Below are 13,823 nucleotides of genomic sequence, written 5' to 3'. Positions count from 1 at the left end.
GCTCACGACTAATGGAATGACTTGGGTTACCGGTGAGTCTGACTATCGGTCAAATATCTCGTTGAAAACTCACCATAGACTCTTCATATTCGCTAGTATCATAATACTCCATACTATATGTCGAGGTTTCAGGCCGAACGAACTGGATGCCACTTAATATACTCAAGTTAAAATCCGTCACATGAGTTCAAACCATCTTAGATATTTCAGGAATTGGTCAAGTCGTCTTTGTTGCTTGAGTGTGTAAGTTTCATAAACATTGGGAAGGAAATGGAACTGCTGCAGCAAGGTCCCTTCAATATTGTAGTGAGTCTTTATAAGAAATCTCACACAGTTTCTCTAATACCTATCCCTGCGTCTTCAAGCTCAACATTCGTTAGCTTTACAAAATGCTCTACGACCATCTTAAATCGCGGACCGGAGGAAAATATTGGGCGCAATTCGCTTTGTTTAGCACGTCACGGGATACTGAATATCAACCCGTCGTGCCAATGTTGGCACGCACCATCTTATACGCTATCCAACCATTGCCAAATTTACTCTCAATCGTTAACCGCCGCCGGTTTTCCTCATTAATGCCGCCCACGTTTGACAATGTACGACAATGCTTGGCACCTGTGTGGAAAGACGAGGAATTCAAGCGTGATATACTGTGGGCAGGTGTATTTGGCTCTGTGGCGCGAAATCGAGCAAGGGAGGATTCTGATGTTGATGTCCTCATTGTGCTGAAAGAACATTTGCACTCACCGGGGGAACCAGTAGATCTTCGCGAAAGTTAGCGGTATTTGCTTATCTGCTGTATACATGTCTCATCTTTCTCAAGGACTCGCGGAGGCCTGTGCCCGCGAAGTGTCACTGGTGTGTATATGGCAGGGTATTGACTGGGCTTGGGGTATGATCAGAGTCGAAGCCCTGCTTTCAAGTCGAACGGTATACGGGAAACGCGAAGACATCGAGCATCTCCGTCAAGACTCTATGACCATACTGAAGGATGGGTTACTTAGATTCAATAATATGGCAAACGCCGTGGAGAAGCTCAAGAAATGTATCACAGCATCACAAACTTTTGAGGTATGAATAAGCGTTTCCGGTTTTTCTTTATCTCACCATTGGCTTTTTTCAGAATTTCATTCAACCTTCTCAACAATCTGTACGAGAGGAATGCATTCTTCAGCTCGGACAAGTCGCTGAGTTGTTAGACATGCCATTACATCATCCCCTCCGCACAATACTTGTCTACTATGTGTTCGACCAAGTTGACCTGATTCGTACGCTCTTAGATCAGACCAAATCCAATGCCACCGTAAGTGATGCACAGGTGTGGAGGCAAATCTGGGATTGTCTCCAACCGACTTCGTTGACTATGTGGTGTCTTGACGCCGGGTTCGCTGTATATGGGCCTAAGTATATCCGGCATGTGTTAGCTTCGAAAAGACTGGCCGTTAGCTTTGAAGAGACAGGAAAGGCTGATGAAGACATGTACAACGAGATCCTTCGCTGACTTCTTTCTTCTATATACAGTAAAATTTGTAATCTACCAGCGAAATCAAAATTCTCTATTGTATTTGATCCTTTCTGTAGCGCTTGCTGGAAATTCGGGAGGGTCGTCAAAAATCGGATGCAATGTTCTCTAAGGATACTCATCGGCCAAAAATAACCTCTTCGGTTTAACCCTTTAAGTGGCTGTTTTGTAGTGTTTGTCGATTATCTCTTAACTCCTGCCATCATGATCGCCATCTCTACGACGTTCATTTTCATGTTTAAAGTCAAGTACTGGCGACACCTTGAACCAAATCCTTATCGCTGCCACTGCATAGTTTTATGCATATGTGTTGCCTCCACTCATAGCCCTCTTCATTCATGCAATGCCTTACCCTTGAGGTGTTTCACACTCCAAGGATAGTGTAACGTGGAGGATACATCTTGCCTGGGTCTAAAATAGGCTCAAAAGGCATTATTGACTTCCAGATTTTGGAGGGCTGGAATGTAGCCGACCGCTGGGAAACCTTCTGTGTCCTTCTACAGTGGCTTGTGCTGACTTGGCATGCGAGAGGTTTTGGTTTCGTGGTAGTATGCCATGTATACATTCGATTTGTGACTATCTCCCATGCTAATTTGAGTTGCAGGCCGAAGTCGAGGGCGGCACTAGAAATTTGTGGATGGGGCAATATTTTGCTTTGAGAGACGGTTGGTCATGGGCCCGGGTCGGATTGCCTGTGTCGTCCCGCCGAGAGGCAGGAGAGATTTTCGGTGATACGTACTGCGGTAAGAGAAGCGAGCAGATCACGTAGGCAGGAAGTCAAACATAAGAAGTCCTGAGTCTGGGAGGTGTGTATGATATGGGATGAAAGGGAATAATTTACAGAAAATCTTGCATATGGACATTGAAGGAGAAGATAGGCAAGGAAGAAAAGGAGGAGGGGCGATGAAATCTCTGACAGCCTAGTTCAGAGTGGGGCAGACCCAAAGAAGGCTCGAGGTGATCACATTCCTCGGGCCAGTGTTGAAGCATATTCAACACCCTCAATCCACCTACCTCTCCTGTAAGGATTTACTGTCATCCGATTTTTGGGAGCTGATCGGCAACATCTTCTTGGCAGTCATATCTTCCATAAACTCTGGCGTCAACGAGACAGTGGAACACCGGGACGTGAGTCCGTGTGTCGGATCACTCGAAGCTTACTACCTCAGGATCCTTCCTAGCCCACTCGCTAGCGAGGGTAAGCAAAGACTCATGGCTCGCTGAGGTGGGAAGGTGTCCACTACTACCTATGTGTACTTCGAGTCGCGCGTTGTTTATTCATATCTTTACCTTTTTCAAGTTCCACCCTCCCTTACCCGGTATATTCCACAAAGATCCAAGGATATCGCGAGGTAGTAAGGTTAGCGAAAGCTCCCAGGATGACGCGACTGCACTCCCTGCTCTGATCTCACCGTCTGGGATCGAGGGCTCCTAGAGCTCTCAATCTTCCATTTCTCATCTATCAACGCAATTTCCTCAGTATCTCTTCTCCGCACGTTATTCAGCCACAACGAGCATGAAGCTGTGAGTCTTTATTTTCGTAATCGGAAGCTCTTCGACTGATGTTTCTACTTTGGGTTGGTTTGATAACTAGCGTATCGAAGTCCAGTTAGATCCCCCCTAAGCTGTCCACTCGCCTAGAGAGTGTAATTATGGGGCTTGTACACGGTGGTAAACCACGTCCGAGATAAGAAGAATCAATACCTCATATTTCCGGCTCTCTTAAGCCAATGCTTCAAGCCGATCACACCTAGCAAGGGAGCCTGCATGGATTTCCTACCAAATCTCATTGCTTCAGTTCTCTGCCTTGTATACGTCGGATGGTTCCTCAACCTCCTTCGAATCTTTAACTCTCGCAGTCTTCCTCTTCCACCCGGTCCAAAAGGCTATCCAATCATTGGCAATGTCTTTGATTTTCCAGCACGAAAACCGTGGCTTACATTTGATCGCATGTTCAAGACGTATGGTGAGCTGTAAACCTTCAATTGACCTCTTATTTTCTATCATATTCAAGCGCACAACAGGTGATATGATTTACCTGAACATATTCGGACAGAGTATCCTGATCTTGGGAAATCCAAGTATGACCTATGATCTTTTCGAGATACGCTCGAAGAACTACTCGGATAGGACTCGTTCTCCGATGCTGTTGGACTTGTGAGCTGCTCGCGGCATGCTGAAGAAATTTTATTTTCCATTAACCTCATTACTTTAGAATGGGATGGGATTATAATTTTGGTTTGCTACCCTACGGTTCCGGTTGGCGCAATCGTCGTCGCGCCTTTCAAAATCTATTTCACCAGAATGAGGTCAAAAATTACCTACCAATTCAGTTGAAGAGTGTACGGACCTTTATCCGAAACGTAATGGAATCACCGGACGAGTTCAGCGAATGGATACATTTGTGAGAGACATCACACTTGACCATATTGTCTATTGATATTTGCCTTTCAGCTACACATCCTCATCAATCATGGAAATCATGTATGGCATGAGAACTAAACCCGAAGATCCGTATGTAGACAATGCCAAAAAAGCCATTGAGGGTTTTAACGAAGCGGCTGTTCCTGGCAAATTCCTGGTTGAATCTTTTCCTGTAATGAAGCACATTCCGAGTTGGTTTCCCGGAGCTGGGTGGAAAAGACAAGCACTGTTTTGGAGAGACGTTAACCGCGAGGTCCGTGTCAGGCCGTTTAATCTCGTCAAAGATCAAGTGGTGAGCACTCTAATTGATATACCACCTGCCCCCGGTCAATGATATAATGGCAGAATGAAGGTACTGCCACGCGGTCGGTCTGTAGGACGTTGATCGGAAATCTGCCTGACTCAACCGCGCCCGACCGGATTGTGAAAGAAAATATTGCCATCGATACATGCGCCGTGTCCTTCATAGGTAAGCTTCCAAGTATTATGCGTTTGCGCTAGCTAACGACGTCACATAGGCGCTGCTGAAACTGTATGAACTCGAATTTTCTATCTTTGTTGCCTGCATTGAAACCGGTTCACAGAGTCATTCCGCCGCCCGGATGTTCTTCATGGCCATGCTTCTGAACCCAGAAGTTCAAAAGAAAGGTCAAGCTGAACTTGACAAGGTTCTCAATGGACGTCTTCCGGAACCAAACGACGGTCCAAGTTTGCCCTACATAAGCGCAATGGTGAAAGAAACACTGCGATGGCAGCTTGTATTACCCCTTGGTATGTGGTGCAGATATTGTTTATTCTGTTACTTTCGTTCATGATCCCCTAGCCGTTCCACATGTTGCCATCGAAGCTGATGAGTACAATGGATACTACATACCCAAAGGCACAATTGTATTCGGAAACTCTTGGTGGGTCTCTTTCGGTTGCATGTTTCTTTGCCGGTCTATGACAATACTCTCAGGACGTTCATGCATGACCCTGAAGTCTACAAAAACCCAGAAACGTACATACCTGAGCGTTTCCTGAAAGACGGGAAACTCGACAGTTCTATTCGAGACCCATCGACAGCTGTATTCGGTTATGGTCGAAGGATTTGTCCCGGCCGATATTTTGCTCTGAATGCTCTCTACCTGATGATCGCACATACGTTGGCTGTTTTCGATATCAAGCCTGCTCTTGATGAAAACGGTAATGAAAGAGAGTTCAAGGCTGATGTTACGGGTGGAATGATTTCGTATGTGTGAAGGTTTTTTCATCTCACATAATGGTGTAGCTAACATTTGATTTTCTGCAGGCAGCCTGTACCTTTCCAATGCAGGATTGTGCCTCGCTCAAAGACTGCGGCTGACTTGATACAGAACAGCGACCTCATGGAATGAACACAATATACTATAGTGTATGATTTAATTGTAGTCATTTCAACTATATTGGGAACGAAAAAGGAAAAGGTTTTGGGCTCAGCGATCCGGATTTCAATCGAGCGATAAGTCAATAAGGCCCAGTACGAAATGCCGACAACTCGAAGTTGTCGTGTAGGCCCCAACGAAATCTGAATACGTCGATTCGGTAGCGTCAAAATCAGAATTACTGTCGTGTGTCTTTTTGCAGATCAATGGTCGATAATCGATCATCACCACGTGACGTTGGGATTATCGAGAATCATTGCTTCCATGCGCACGTCGCCTTTTCACCAAGTACATACTAACTACACCAACTAAATCCTCATCGCTGCCAGTGCATAGTTCTATGCATACATCTTCATACCAACAATGAATCCCCCTCACCCACACATGCCCTACCTTTGGGTTAATCAAACTTCAAAGGTAGCGTAATGCGGATCGTTCGTCATACGTTGTTTGGATCTATAGACTCAAACAGCAATTCTTGGAGCCTCATCGGCCTTGAGAATTAGCCTTACGGCTAGGATTGATTTTCTGCTTCCAGCAACTGGTTGCAGGAATGCGATGACCGACGGGTAACCGCCGTGTTGTTGCAGAGTGGGTTGGGTTTTGATTTGGCATGCGAGAGGTTTTGGTCCGGTGGTAACCATTCAATATATATATATTCAGTCCATACCTATCTCATATCATAGCTTGAGCTGCAGGCTGTGGTCGAGGGCGACGCCAGAGGTTCTTGAGCGGGGCAAGATTACGCCGATCTTGCTGTTTGCAAATACTTATCAAAACCCAGAGGCAACCTGGGTTATCAAAGCTGCAGGCACCTGTAGATTCGTTCAAGGGGGGCTAGACATGCAGTTAGGCAATCTACCTCTCACCTTGTCTAGCTTCGACTAGCACCGCTGGTTTCGACTAGCACCGTCAAAGGGGTTGGTGTTCACGACTTCACCTCCCCATCCTTCAAGCTCTGGCTTTTTGTCAGTGCACCTTATAGAGGAAGCTGGTTCCCGGCACCTCACCATCCGCTGGTTTCGACTAGTTCGACTAGCACCTTGTCAATGGGATTGGTTTTTACCGCCCACTATTCAGGAACCGCTTCGGTGGAGACGTTGTGTTGACAAACAGCGCGACCCTTCTTGGGGTCCCTGTCACTAAGGCTGTAGTATGAGTTCACATTATGGCCACTCTTTAGAATTACGGATTCCTTGCTGTATCCTGTAGTTACCTGTCGTTACATTTCAAACTTGGTTATGGCTCATATACTTGTTTAAGAAGAAACCGGGCCTACGGCTCGGCACCTTTGGCGGTACGCGTTCGGGCAACATATCAGCTTTCGGTCACATATATTTGCGAAACCTTTCTCTCTACACAACTGCATAGACGTACATACATTCCAAGAATCATGTAAATGCATTTTTAAACGAGGAGAAATACGGAGACATGTTTAATAATAAAACAGTTTGGGTTCGATTATATACAGGGATGACGCACTTTTGCAATGGAAAAAAAGTGAAGATGTCGACGAGGTACGCAAAAGAAAAAAAAAAGGGAATGAACGAGTCGCTGACTTGAACAAGAATGAAAAAAAAAACAAAGAAACCAATCGGGAAGTCGTAGATAAAATTGCGACGTGGATGACTACGTGGTAGCTTGAAACAAATAAGTAAATGAAAAGAAAAAAAAACGTGTCGACGAGAGAGAGATATAAAAAAAGACGTGAAAGACATGAAGAGAATGACAATTGATCCAAAAATAAAACAACAAACAGACTCCCATTATCGAAGAGCCAACCTCGAAGCTCTAGCCAATAACCCTTGTTGTTGATGCACAACCCGATTACTCCCTAACGGAGCTTCCTGTTTCCCCCGTACATTGGAAATCTTCTCTGCACGTTCACGTTCCGGTTGTTTCTGCTGCTGAACGACCACTCGTTCCGCCTGTTGTTGGTTCACACCATTCGATGTCGCGCCACCACCAGCACCCTGTTTCGCCGCCACACCCGCACTCGCTTCTCTTATACTCACAAGTACTTCTTTGCAATATTTCAATTTATCCACCAATTTCTGATTAAACTTGCTTTGTTCCGGATCGGAAGTACGTGCATCGAGAGACTGGGCCATGATGTCTGAAAGTGTATGTCGCGTCAAGTTATAGTTCTTGTCAATGTGAGTAACGAGGAGACCGTGTGATGAGAGTATGAGTTTCGAGTGATCGTAGAAGTTGAACTATAAGAGTCATTAGTCGCATGAAATTGTAAAGGCAGCAAGGAGAATACTTACTTGAAGAATATCATGCGATAGCTTGAACACGATCACATGCTTCATCCTCAAATACTTATGCACCCACTCCATTCCCTTCGTCCTCTCCTTATCCTCGAAGATGTAATCACGCTGATTAAACAATTTCTCCATGATATACCCCTCAAAACTCTTCAACAAATACACCTTGCTCTTCAATTCATCAGGATAAACATCGACGGTATACGATCTTCGAACATATGCATTTCCATGATGCCGCGAAGTGATATAGTCAAAATGCCTGAATAAGAACCCATCAGCAACGGTCACCACACAAATAGACAATACGCACACTTTATCGGGACTCATCACACAACTCGTACTATCATTGAAGTACACACCAACACTCCCATCCGTCAGAGCATAACCCATCCCATACTTGTTACAGTAATCAACCCAGCAAGCAATAAACACTTTCTCCTCTGGTAATGGGATTTCCGAATAGTCACGGAAAACGCGTCCCGCAGCCTTCGCTTCAAACGCGGTAGTCAACACCTGCGCAGCGGCATCAAATCCACCGAGCTTCGTCAAGTTCTCGAACCCTATCGAAGGTTCGGGTCGTTTCTCGGCTGCCTTGGAGCCTAAGGACGGCAGAGACATGACTACAAAGTGCAGTGTTAGATATGCAGTGCTGGACAAATATGGATTATCGCCCACCTGAGGCTGTGGGGACGTTTTCCTTCTCCCCACGTACGTTCACAAACCTTTCCTTGGCTTTACCCTTCAAATCCGTCGCCGTGCTTGCGCTTCTAGGCAACGTTACCGTTGAACCTCCAAAACCTGAAGATGCAGGTAAATTATCCCTGGAAACCCTGGCGGGGGCTAATGCAACGCGTTCTTTTTGTATCGGGATTTGAGGTAATGGGCGAGGGGGCGTCGTTGTTGCAGATAATGGTGCGGGTGCGGTTGAAGCGAGCTTTTCCGCGAGGTGAGCATACTTGTCTTTTGATCCAAAAGGATTTTGTTCATCTTCGACGCCCTCAGCTTCTTCCTCAGCTTCTTCGCGAACAGGAGCCATCTGAGCGACAATCCGCGCCTTTTGCGCTTCAAGAGCTTTCTTCGCTCGTCTATCCTCTTCCGTATTTGAATCGTCATCGCCGTTTGTGTAGTTACGACGCAAAGGGCTCTCCTTTGCGGCTTGCAACTTCCTAAGAAGTGCGCTCTCCTTCGGATTGGCACCAGGCGGAATACCGTCCGAGCCACTTTGTGGAAGTCCCATAAGAAGGGGTTGTCTGGCTGACTTGAGCAAAACGGATATAGGAGAACCTGGCTGGATCGCTTTCTGGAATTCTTTCTCTTGCTGTTGGATGGTACTCGTGATATTCCTGCCGTTGGAATTCTGGGGTAGCGCTCCACTATTATTGGGAAGGGCTGCACTGTGGTCTAAGAAGACGAAGCGGCGTAGGCGTTTGAAGTTATTATCGGACATATCAGGGGTGATACTCGAGAAATCGGGGACGCTATCATGGGCAGAGGGCGGGATATAAGAGGGAACGGGTCCTTGAGTGAAAAAGACATGATCTAAAATCTCGAAGAGGGTGGGTCGCTGTGAAGGATCTGGAGTAAGAATTTGTTGAATAAGGGTTTTCACGCCGGAACCAATCTTGCGGTCAGCTGGGAATTCGTACTCATTATCGCGTATACGTCTTGTATAAGCGAAGTCAGCGGTCAACGTAAGTGCGGCGCAACATTCGGACGACTTACTTATAGATTTCCTTCACATCTTTTGTTTGGAACGGAGGTTTACCGATGACTAGGGTATAAAGAATGACGCCAATGGACCAGGTATCGACTTCAAAGCTGTGGCCATTCGCGGTATCGAACAGGACTTCGGGCGCGATGTAATTCGGTGTTCCACATATGGTCTTCTTTCTTTCACCCGGGTTCTCGATCAGCGCAGCAAGACCAAAATCGGCTACTTTGATATTCATATCCGCGTCCAAAAGCAAGTTTCCAAGTTTCAAATCCCTGTGGATTACTTGATGCGTGTGCATGTAATGACATGCTCCAATGAGTTGAACCATGAAGTAGCGGGTTTCTGGTTCTGTGAGACGGCGGCGGCGACGAAGCATATCCATGAGGGATCCAGATGTACACAACTCGAGGACCATATACACGTTGCTTTCATCGTCAAAACAATCGTGAAACCCGACAATGTTAGGGTGCGACAATGAGCGATGGATCTTAATTTCTGCCCAAAGCTGGCGAAAAAGAGTCAAAACGAATGCTTGAAACGGCGGGGCTGACACCACTAACTTTCGTTTTCGCTTTTTTGGTCTTTAGTGAATCCCTAGTAACTACCTTGCATGCGAGCCTTCTGCCCCGAGGATCCTTGACTTCAAATACTCGCGCAAAGCCTCCCTCACCGAGGAAGCCGACTCGGACGAGTTGATACTCATTGCGGCTGTCGACGATGACTTTTGGCGGTGTCGGGGGAGTTGTTTTATTGTTCTGGCGCTGTAGCCGTGGTGATGACGCTTTTGGTGGTGGTCTGGGCGGGGACTGCTGTAAGGGTTGTTGGAGGAGGTTATTCGTTGAGCCTAATGGATTCCGGCGCTGAGGGTAGAGCTGGGGGTTGTGAGGGTGGTGCTGGTTGGACTGCATGACGGCGACGCGACGCTTGTAGTCGATGTTCATGGCGACGACGGAGGTATCTGCGGAGGACGGCCTAACGCCTGTGGGTAAATCTGGGTACTCCGCCAAACTGCAGAACCGCGAGGCAGTCGCGTTTCTCAGTCACGTGCTGGTTCAAATCTCTCATCCCATCACATGACCACGCGTTCTTGTCCTTTGCCGCGACTTTGTGCTACGAATGGAATATGTTGTTTGAGTCATATATTCAGAACGCTGTGAATCAAGAAAGGCATGTGGGCAGCTCGCGCTTATTAGATAGCGGTTGCTTTTCTCTTGGTATTGGGTAACGGTCTGAGGGTTCGGAATTCCAGATTTCGTTCTAAACCCTATATTTTTGAAACTCCGTCGGTCATTCCATAACTTTATGAGAGGATGCAATTCAAGAAAGGGTTGAGGAATGAGCCGTTTCACCTTGTAATAAGTTCAATAGATATCGTCTCACCAGTGTAGCCACGACCTCATCCTTACGCCTCTAAACATTTAGAGCAGCACTTGCTTAATATACTGTGTATTACGGTACTATCAGAGTCTCAATAAGTCCATCACAAGCTACAAGTTCAAAATTTTGCCTGGCTCATGAGTGAGTTTCGGTACCGCCCTTGCAGCGTTTATATACTTACAAGTATCTTCGCATGCAAAATCACCCCAATTCATCCTGACCCATCTGTGTGGTTTGATCTCGCATGGTATATACCAAATGGTCGTTCATTGTTTTCGGAATACAACTGAGACGGTGTTTACAGTCCTACACCGCTCACTCCATGAGATCACTATTGCGTATCAAATCAATGGCCGCCTCCGAGCGAGGCACGATCCTACACCGGAAAGGTTCAGGTTGCCTACAAAAAATCATAACGTGAGTTGTATAATCAAATCAGATAACATTTTCACGCATACGAAAGAAGTCCACCCGTAACATCATAATCGAACTTGATTTCATTCCCATTTTCATCCAATGCAGGTTTGATATCGAAAACAGTCAACGTGTGTGCGATCATCAAGAAAAGCGCATTGAGAGCAAAATGCCGCCCAGGGCAGATTCTTCGCCCATATCCGAATGCAGCTGTCGATGGGTCTCGAACAGAGTCGTCGAGTTTTCCATCTTTCAGGAAACGGTCGGGTATATATTCTTCTGGGTTTTTGTAGACTTCCGGATCATGCATGAATGACCTAAGAGTAGTCAAGGATCAGCAAACAAATATGCAAACAGAAATCGACTCGCCAGGAATTTCCCATCACAATTGTCCCTTTGGGTATGTAGTATCCATTATACTCGTCAGCATCAGTGGCGACATGGGGAACGGCTTGAGAATCATCAATTGTAGGAAAAGTAAAGAAAAACCATTTCCACCACATACCGAGGGGTATCACAAGCTCCCACCGCAGCGTTTCCTTCACCATTGCGTTTATGTAGGGCAAACTCGGGCTGTCATTTGGTTCCGGAAGACGTCCATTGAGAACCTTGTCAAGTTCAGCTTGACCTTTCTTTTGAACTTCTGGGTTCAAAAGCATGGCCAAGAAGAATACCAGGGTAGCGGAAAGACTCTGTGAAAAGGTTTGAATGTAGGAAACAAAGATACGAATTCTGACTTCATACAGTTTCAGCAGCTCCTACGTGACCGTCATTAGCCAGGTAAACGTGTAATGCTGGAGGCTCACCTATGAAGGAAACGGCGCATGTATCAATGGCGATATCCTCTTTCACAATCCGGTCGGGCGCGGTTGAGTCCGGCAGATTCCCGATCAACGTCCTACAGGCAGACCGTGTGGCCGTACCATCATTCTGCAAAGGTCCCATTAACCAGGGATAGTAGATGATATATCAAAGCGTAGCGCTTACAATTCCATCCTTGACAAGATTGAATGCTTTAAGGCGGACTTCACGGTTAATGTTCCTCCAATTAATCCCTTGTTTCTTCCACCCGGCCCCAGGAAACCAGCTCGGAATGTACTTCATGACAGGAAAAGTATCGACGAAGAATGTACCTGGAACACCTGCTATGTTGAAACCCTCAATGGCTTTCTCGGCATTATCAACATATGGGTCTCCAGGCTTAATTTTCATGCCGTATATTATTTCCATGATTGACGATGAGGTGGAACTGAAAGACCAACATCAGTAGACAATTGACAAATCGAGGGGCCCTCACAAGTGTATCCAATCGCTGAACTCGTCCGGTGAGTCCATTAAATTTCGAATAAAGGTGCGTGTACTCCTCAGCTGAGCAGGTAGGTGACTGTTGCTATTGTTCTGGTGGAATATATTTTGGAAGGTACGGCGACGATCTCGCCAACCGGAACCGTAGGGCAGCACAGCGAAATTAAAACCCCATTCCATTCTGAGCCAAGAAATTAGTGGAAAATGAAATTTTCTCATCATGTTGCAAGTAACCCACATATCCAATAGCATCGGAGAACGAATCCTATCTGAATAGTTCTTTGAGCGTTTCTCGAAAAGATCGTTCCCCACTTTCGGGTTTCCCAAGATTAAAAAATTCTGTCCGAGTACATTCAGGTAAACCATGTCACCTATTGTGCACTTAAACAAAATAGAACAAAAGGAGCCAAGATGTTCACAGCTCACCATACGTCTTGAACATGCGATCAAATGTGAGCCATGCTTTGTATGTTGGAAGATCAAAAAGATTGCCGATGATGGGATAGCCTTTTGGACCTGGTGGAAGAGGCAAACTGCTTGGCTTGGGGAGTCGAGTGCGGTCGAGAAGCCATCCGACGCATACAAGACAAAAAATTGAAGTAGCGAGAGTCGGCAGAGAATCCATACCGACATCCTGATGGTGGGTGTGGCCGTCTTAAATGTGTTTCGAGCATGAGAGTATTGGTACGTTTCCATCTTGACGGCCTGACAGAGAAGGCCCGAAGGACAACATATTTAGGTCAATTTCAGATTACTGTCTTCTATAAATCATACTTCTGCCACTGTGATTCTGGCTAGTACGTCCTTCCTGTCCTTCCTGACTGGTGATTGGAGGAAGAAGACAAGGAGTGAGAGACTCGAAATGCGATAGCCAGCTAGCCGAGCAACTGCCAGCCTATCTTTATGCTTCGATTTCTAGAGTACACCGCTCCGAGAATACTCTCTCCATACCGCCCCATCAATGTGGTGTACCGGACGACTCCAGAGTGGAAAACGCGATTTAGTTGAGGACAACTCCATCGAGGACGCTGCATTTTTTTCTGACTGACATTTTGCGCCCGCACTCTCCTTGATACCTTTGACTCCCAAATTTCTTCCATAGATTGACCTATATGGTGCAACGTTACTGATTGGAATGAAAATCGAGACTTCGAAGATGAAGTAACGTGGTCCAGGGGTAAAAGAGGAGGCGGTGCTTAAAATAGAGAAGGACGGCAATGTCGGAAAATGCCGTACATACTAAATCCAGGTGGTTTTCTTGACATGCATGCATAGATTATTTGCTCTGCTGCTGACGCTCGCAGGCTCGCTCTCACACCCTTAATGGGTAGGTTTGAAGCCTCGCGGAATTTCTAGTATGGCTTTCAAGGAGCTTCTGCCGCCACCACCAGCAA

The 13,823-nt window shown here is 46.2% G+C and overlaps 5 protein-coding genes across 5 annotated transcripts; 2 read left to right on the top strand and 3 right to left on the bottom strand.

The window, feature by feature from the left end:
• Nucleotides 1-389: 389 nt before the first annotated feature.
• AGABI2DRAFT_122078 (hypothetical protein) lies at nucleotides 390-1,501 on the top strand (the record flags this gene model as incomplete). The annotated part of the gene is made up of 3 exons (XM_006456093.1): nucleotides 390-774; nucleotides 824-1,071; nucleotides 1,124-1,501. 3 exons carry the CDS (start codon nucleotides 390-392, stop codon nucleotides 1,499-1,501), a joined length of 1,011 nt encoding a protein of 336 aa, XP_006456156.1.
• A 2,237-nt stretch (nucleotides 1,502-3,738) lies between these two features.
• AGABI2DRAFT_77432 (cytochrome P450) lies at nucleotides 3,739-5,322 on the top strand (the record flags this gene model as incomplete). Its single annotated transcript, XM_006456092.1, has 8 exons — nucleotides 3,739-3,926; nucleotides 3,977-4,238; nucleotides 4,292-4,415; nucleotides 4,465-4,478; nucleotides 4,531-4,717; nucleotides 4,770-4,851; nucleotides 4,905-5,177; nucleotides 5,238-5,322. 8 exons carry the CDS (start codon nucleotides 3,739-3,741, stop codon nucleotides 5,320-5,322), a joined length of 1,215 nt encoding a protein of 404 aa, XP_006456155.1.
• Nucleotides 5,323-5,633: 311 nt separating this feature from the next.
• Nucleotides 5,634-6,940, bottom strand: AGABI2DRAFT_195386 (hypothetical protein). Its single transcript, XM_006456091.1, has 3 exons — nucleotides 6,922-6,940; nucleotides 6,815-6,819; nucleotides 5,634-6,594 (listed from the first exon to the last, which is right to left on the bottom strand). Exon 3 carries the CDS (start codon nucleotides 5,991-5,993, stop codon nucleotides 5,814-5,816), a length of 180 nt encoding a protein of 59 aa, XP_006456154.1. The 5' UTR covers nucleotides 5,994-6,594; nucleotides 6,815-6,819; nucleotides 6,922-6,940; the 3' UTR covers nucleotides 5,634-5,813.
• Nucleotides 6,941-7,096: 156 nt separating this feature from the next.
• Nucleotides 7,097-10,274, bottom strand: AGABI2DRAFT_188194 (hypothetical protein; the record flags this gene model as incomplete). Its single annotated transcript, XM_006456090.1, has 7 exons — nucleotides 7,097-7,565; nucleotides 7,620-7,878; nucleotides 7,930-8,239; nucleotides 8,295-9,283; nucleotides 9,342-9,838; nucleotides 9,894-10,142; nucleotides 10,245-10,274. The coding sequence occupies 7 exons, from the start codon at nucleotides 10,272-10,274 to the stop codon at nucleotides 7,116-7,118; spliced, it is 2,784 nt and encodes a 927-aa protein (XP_006456153.1). The 3' UTR covers nucleotides 7,097-7,115.
• Nucleotides 10,275-10,757: 483 nt separating this feature from the next.
• Nucleotides 10,758-13,052, bottom strand: AGABI2DRAFT_139003 (cytochrome P450). Its single transcript, XM_006456089.1, has 11 exons — nucleotides 12,856-13,052; nucleotides 12,668-12,800; nucleotides 12,422-12,610; nucleotides 12,112-12,373; nucleotides 11,931-12,054; nucleotides 11,869-11,882; nucleotides 11,630-11,816; nucleotides 11,494-11,575; nucleotides 11,169-11,441; nucleotides 10,886-11,110; nucleotides 10,758-10,838 (listed from the first exon to the last, which is right to left on the bottom strand). Exons 4-10 carry the CDS (start codon nucleotides 12,352-12,354, stop codon nucleotides 11,026-11,028), a joined length of 1,008 nt encoding a protein of 335 aa, XP_006456152.1. The 5' UTR covers nucleotides 12,355-12,373; nucleotides 12,422-12,610; nucleotides 12,668-12,800; nucleotides 12,856-13,052; the 3' UTR covers nucleotides 10,758-10,838; nucleotides 10,886-11,025.
• Between the last annotated feature and the right edge of the window lie 771 nt (nucleotides 13,053-13,823).

This window comes from Agaricus bisporus (assembly GCF_000300575.1).
Source record: "Agaricus bisporus var. bisporus H97 unplaced genomic scaffold AGABI2scaffold_12, whole genome shotgun sequence".
Taxonomy (NCBI): Eukaryota; Fungi; Basidiomycota; class Agaricomycetes; order Agaricales; family Agaricaceae; genus Agaricus; species Agaricus bisporus.
The sequence above is the reverse complement of the archived record's forward strand: the minus strand, read 5'-3'. Positions and strand labels throughout refer to the sequence as shown.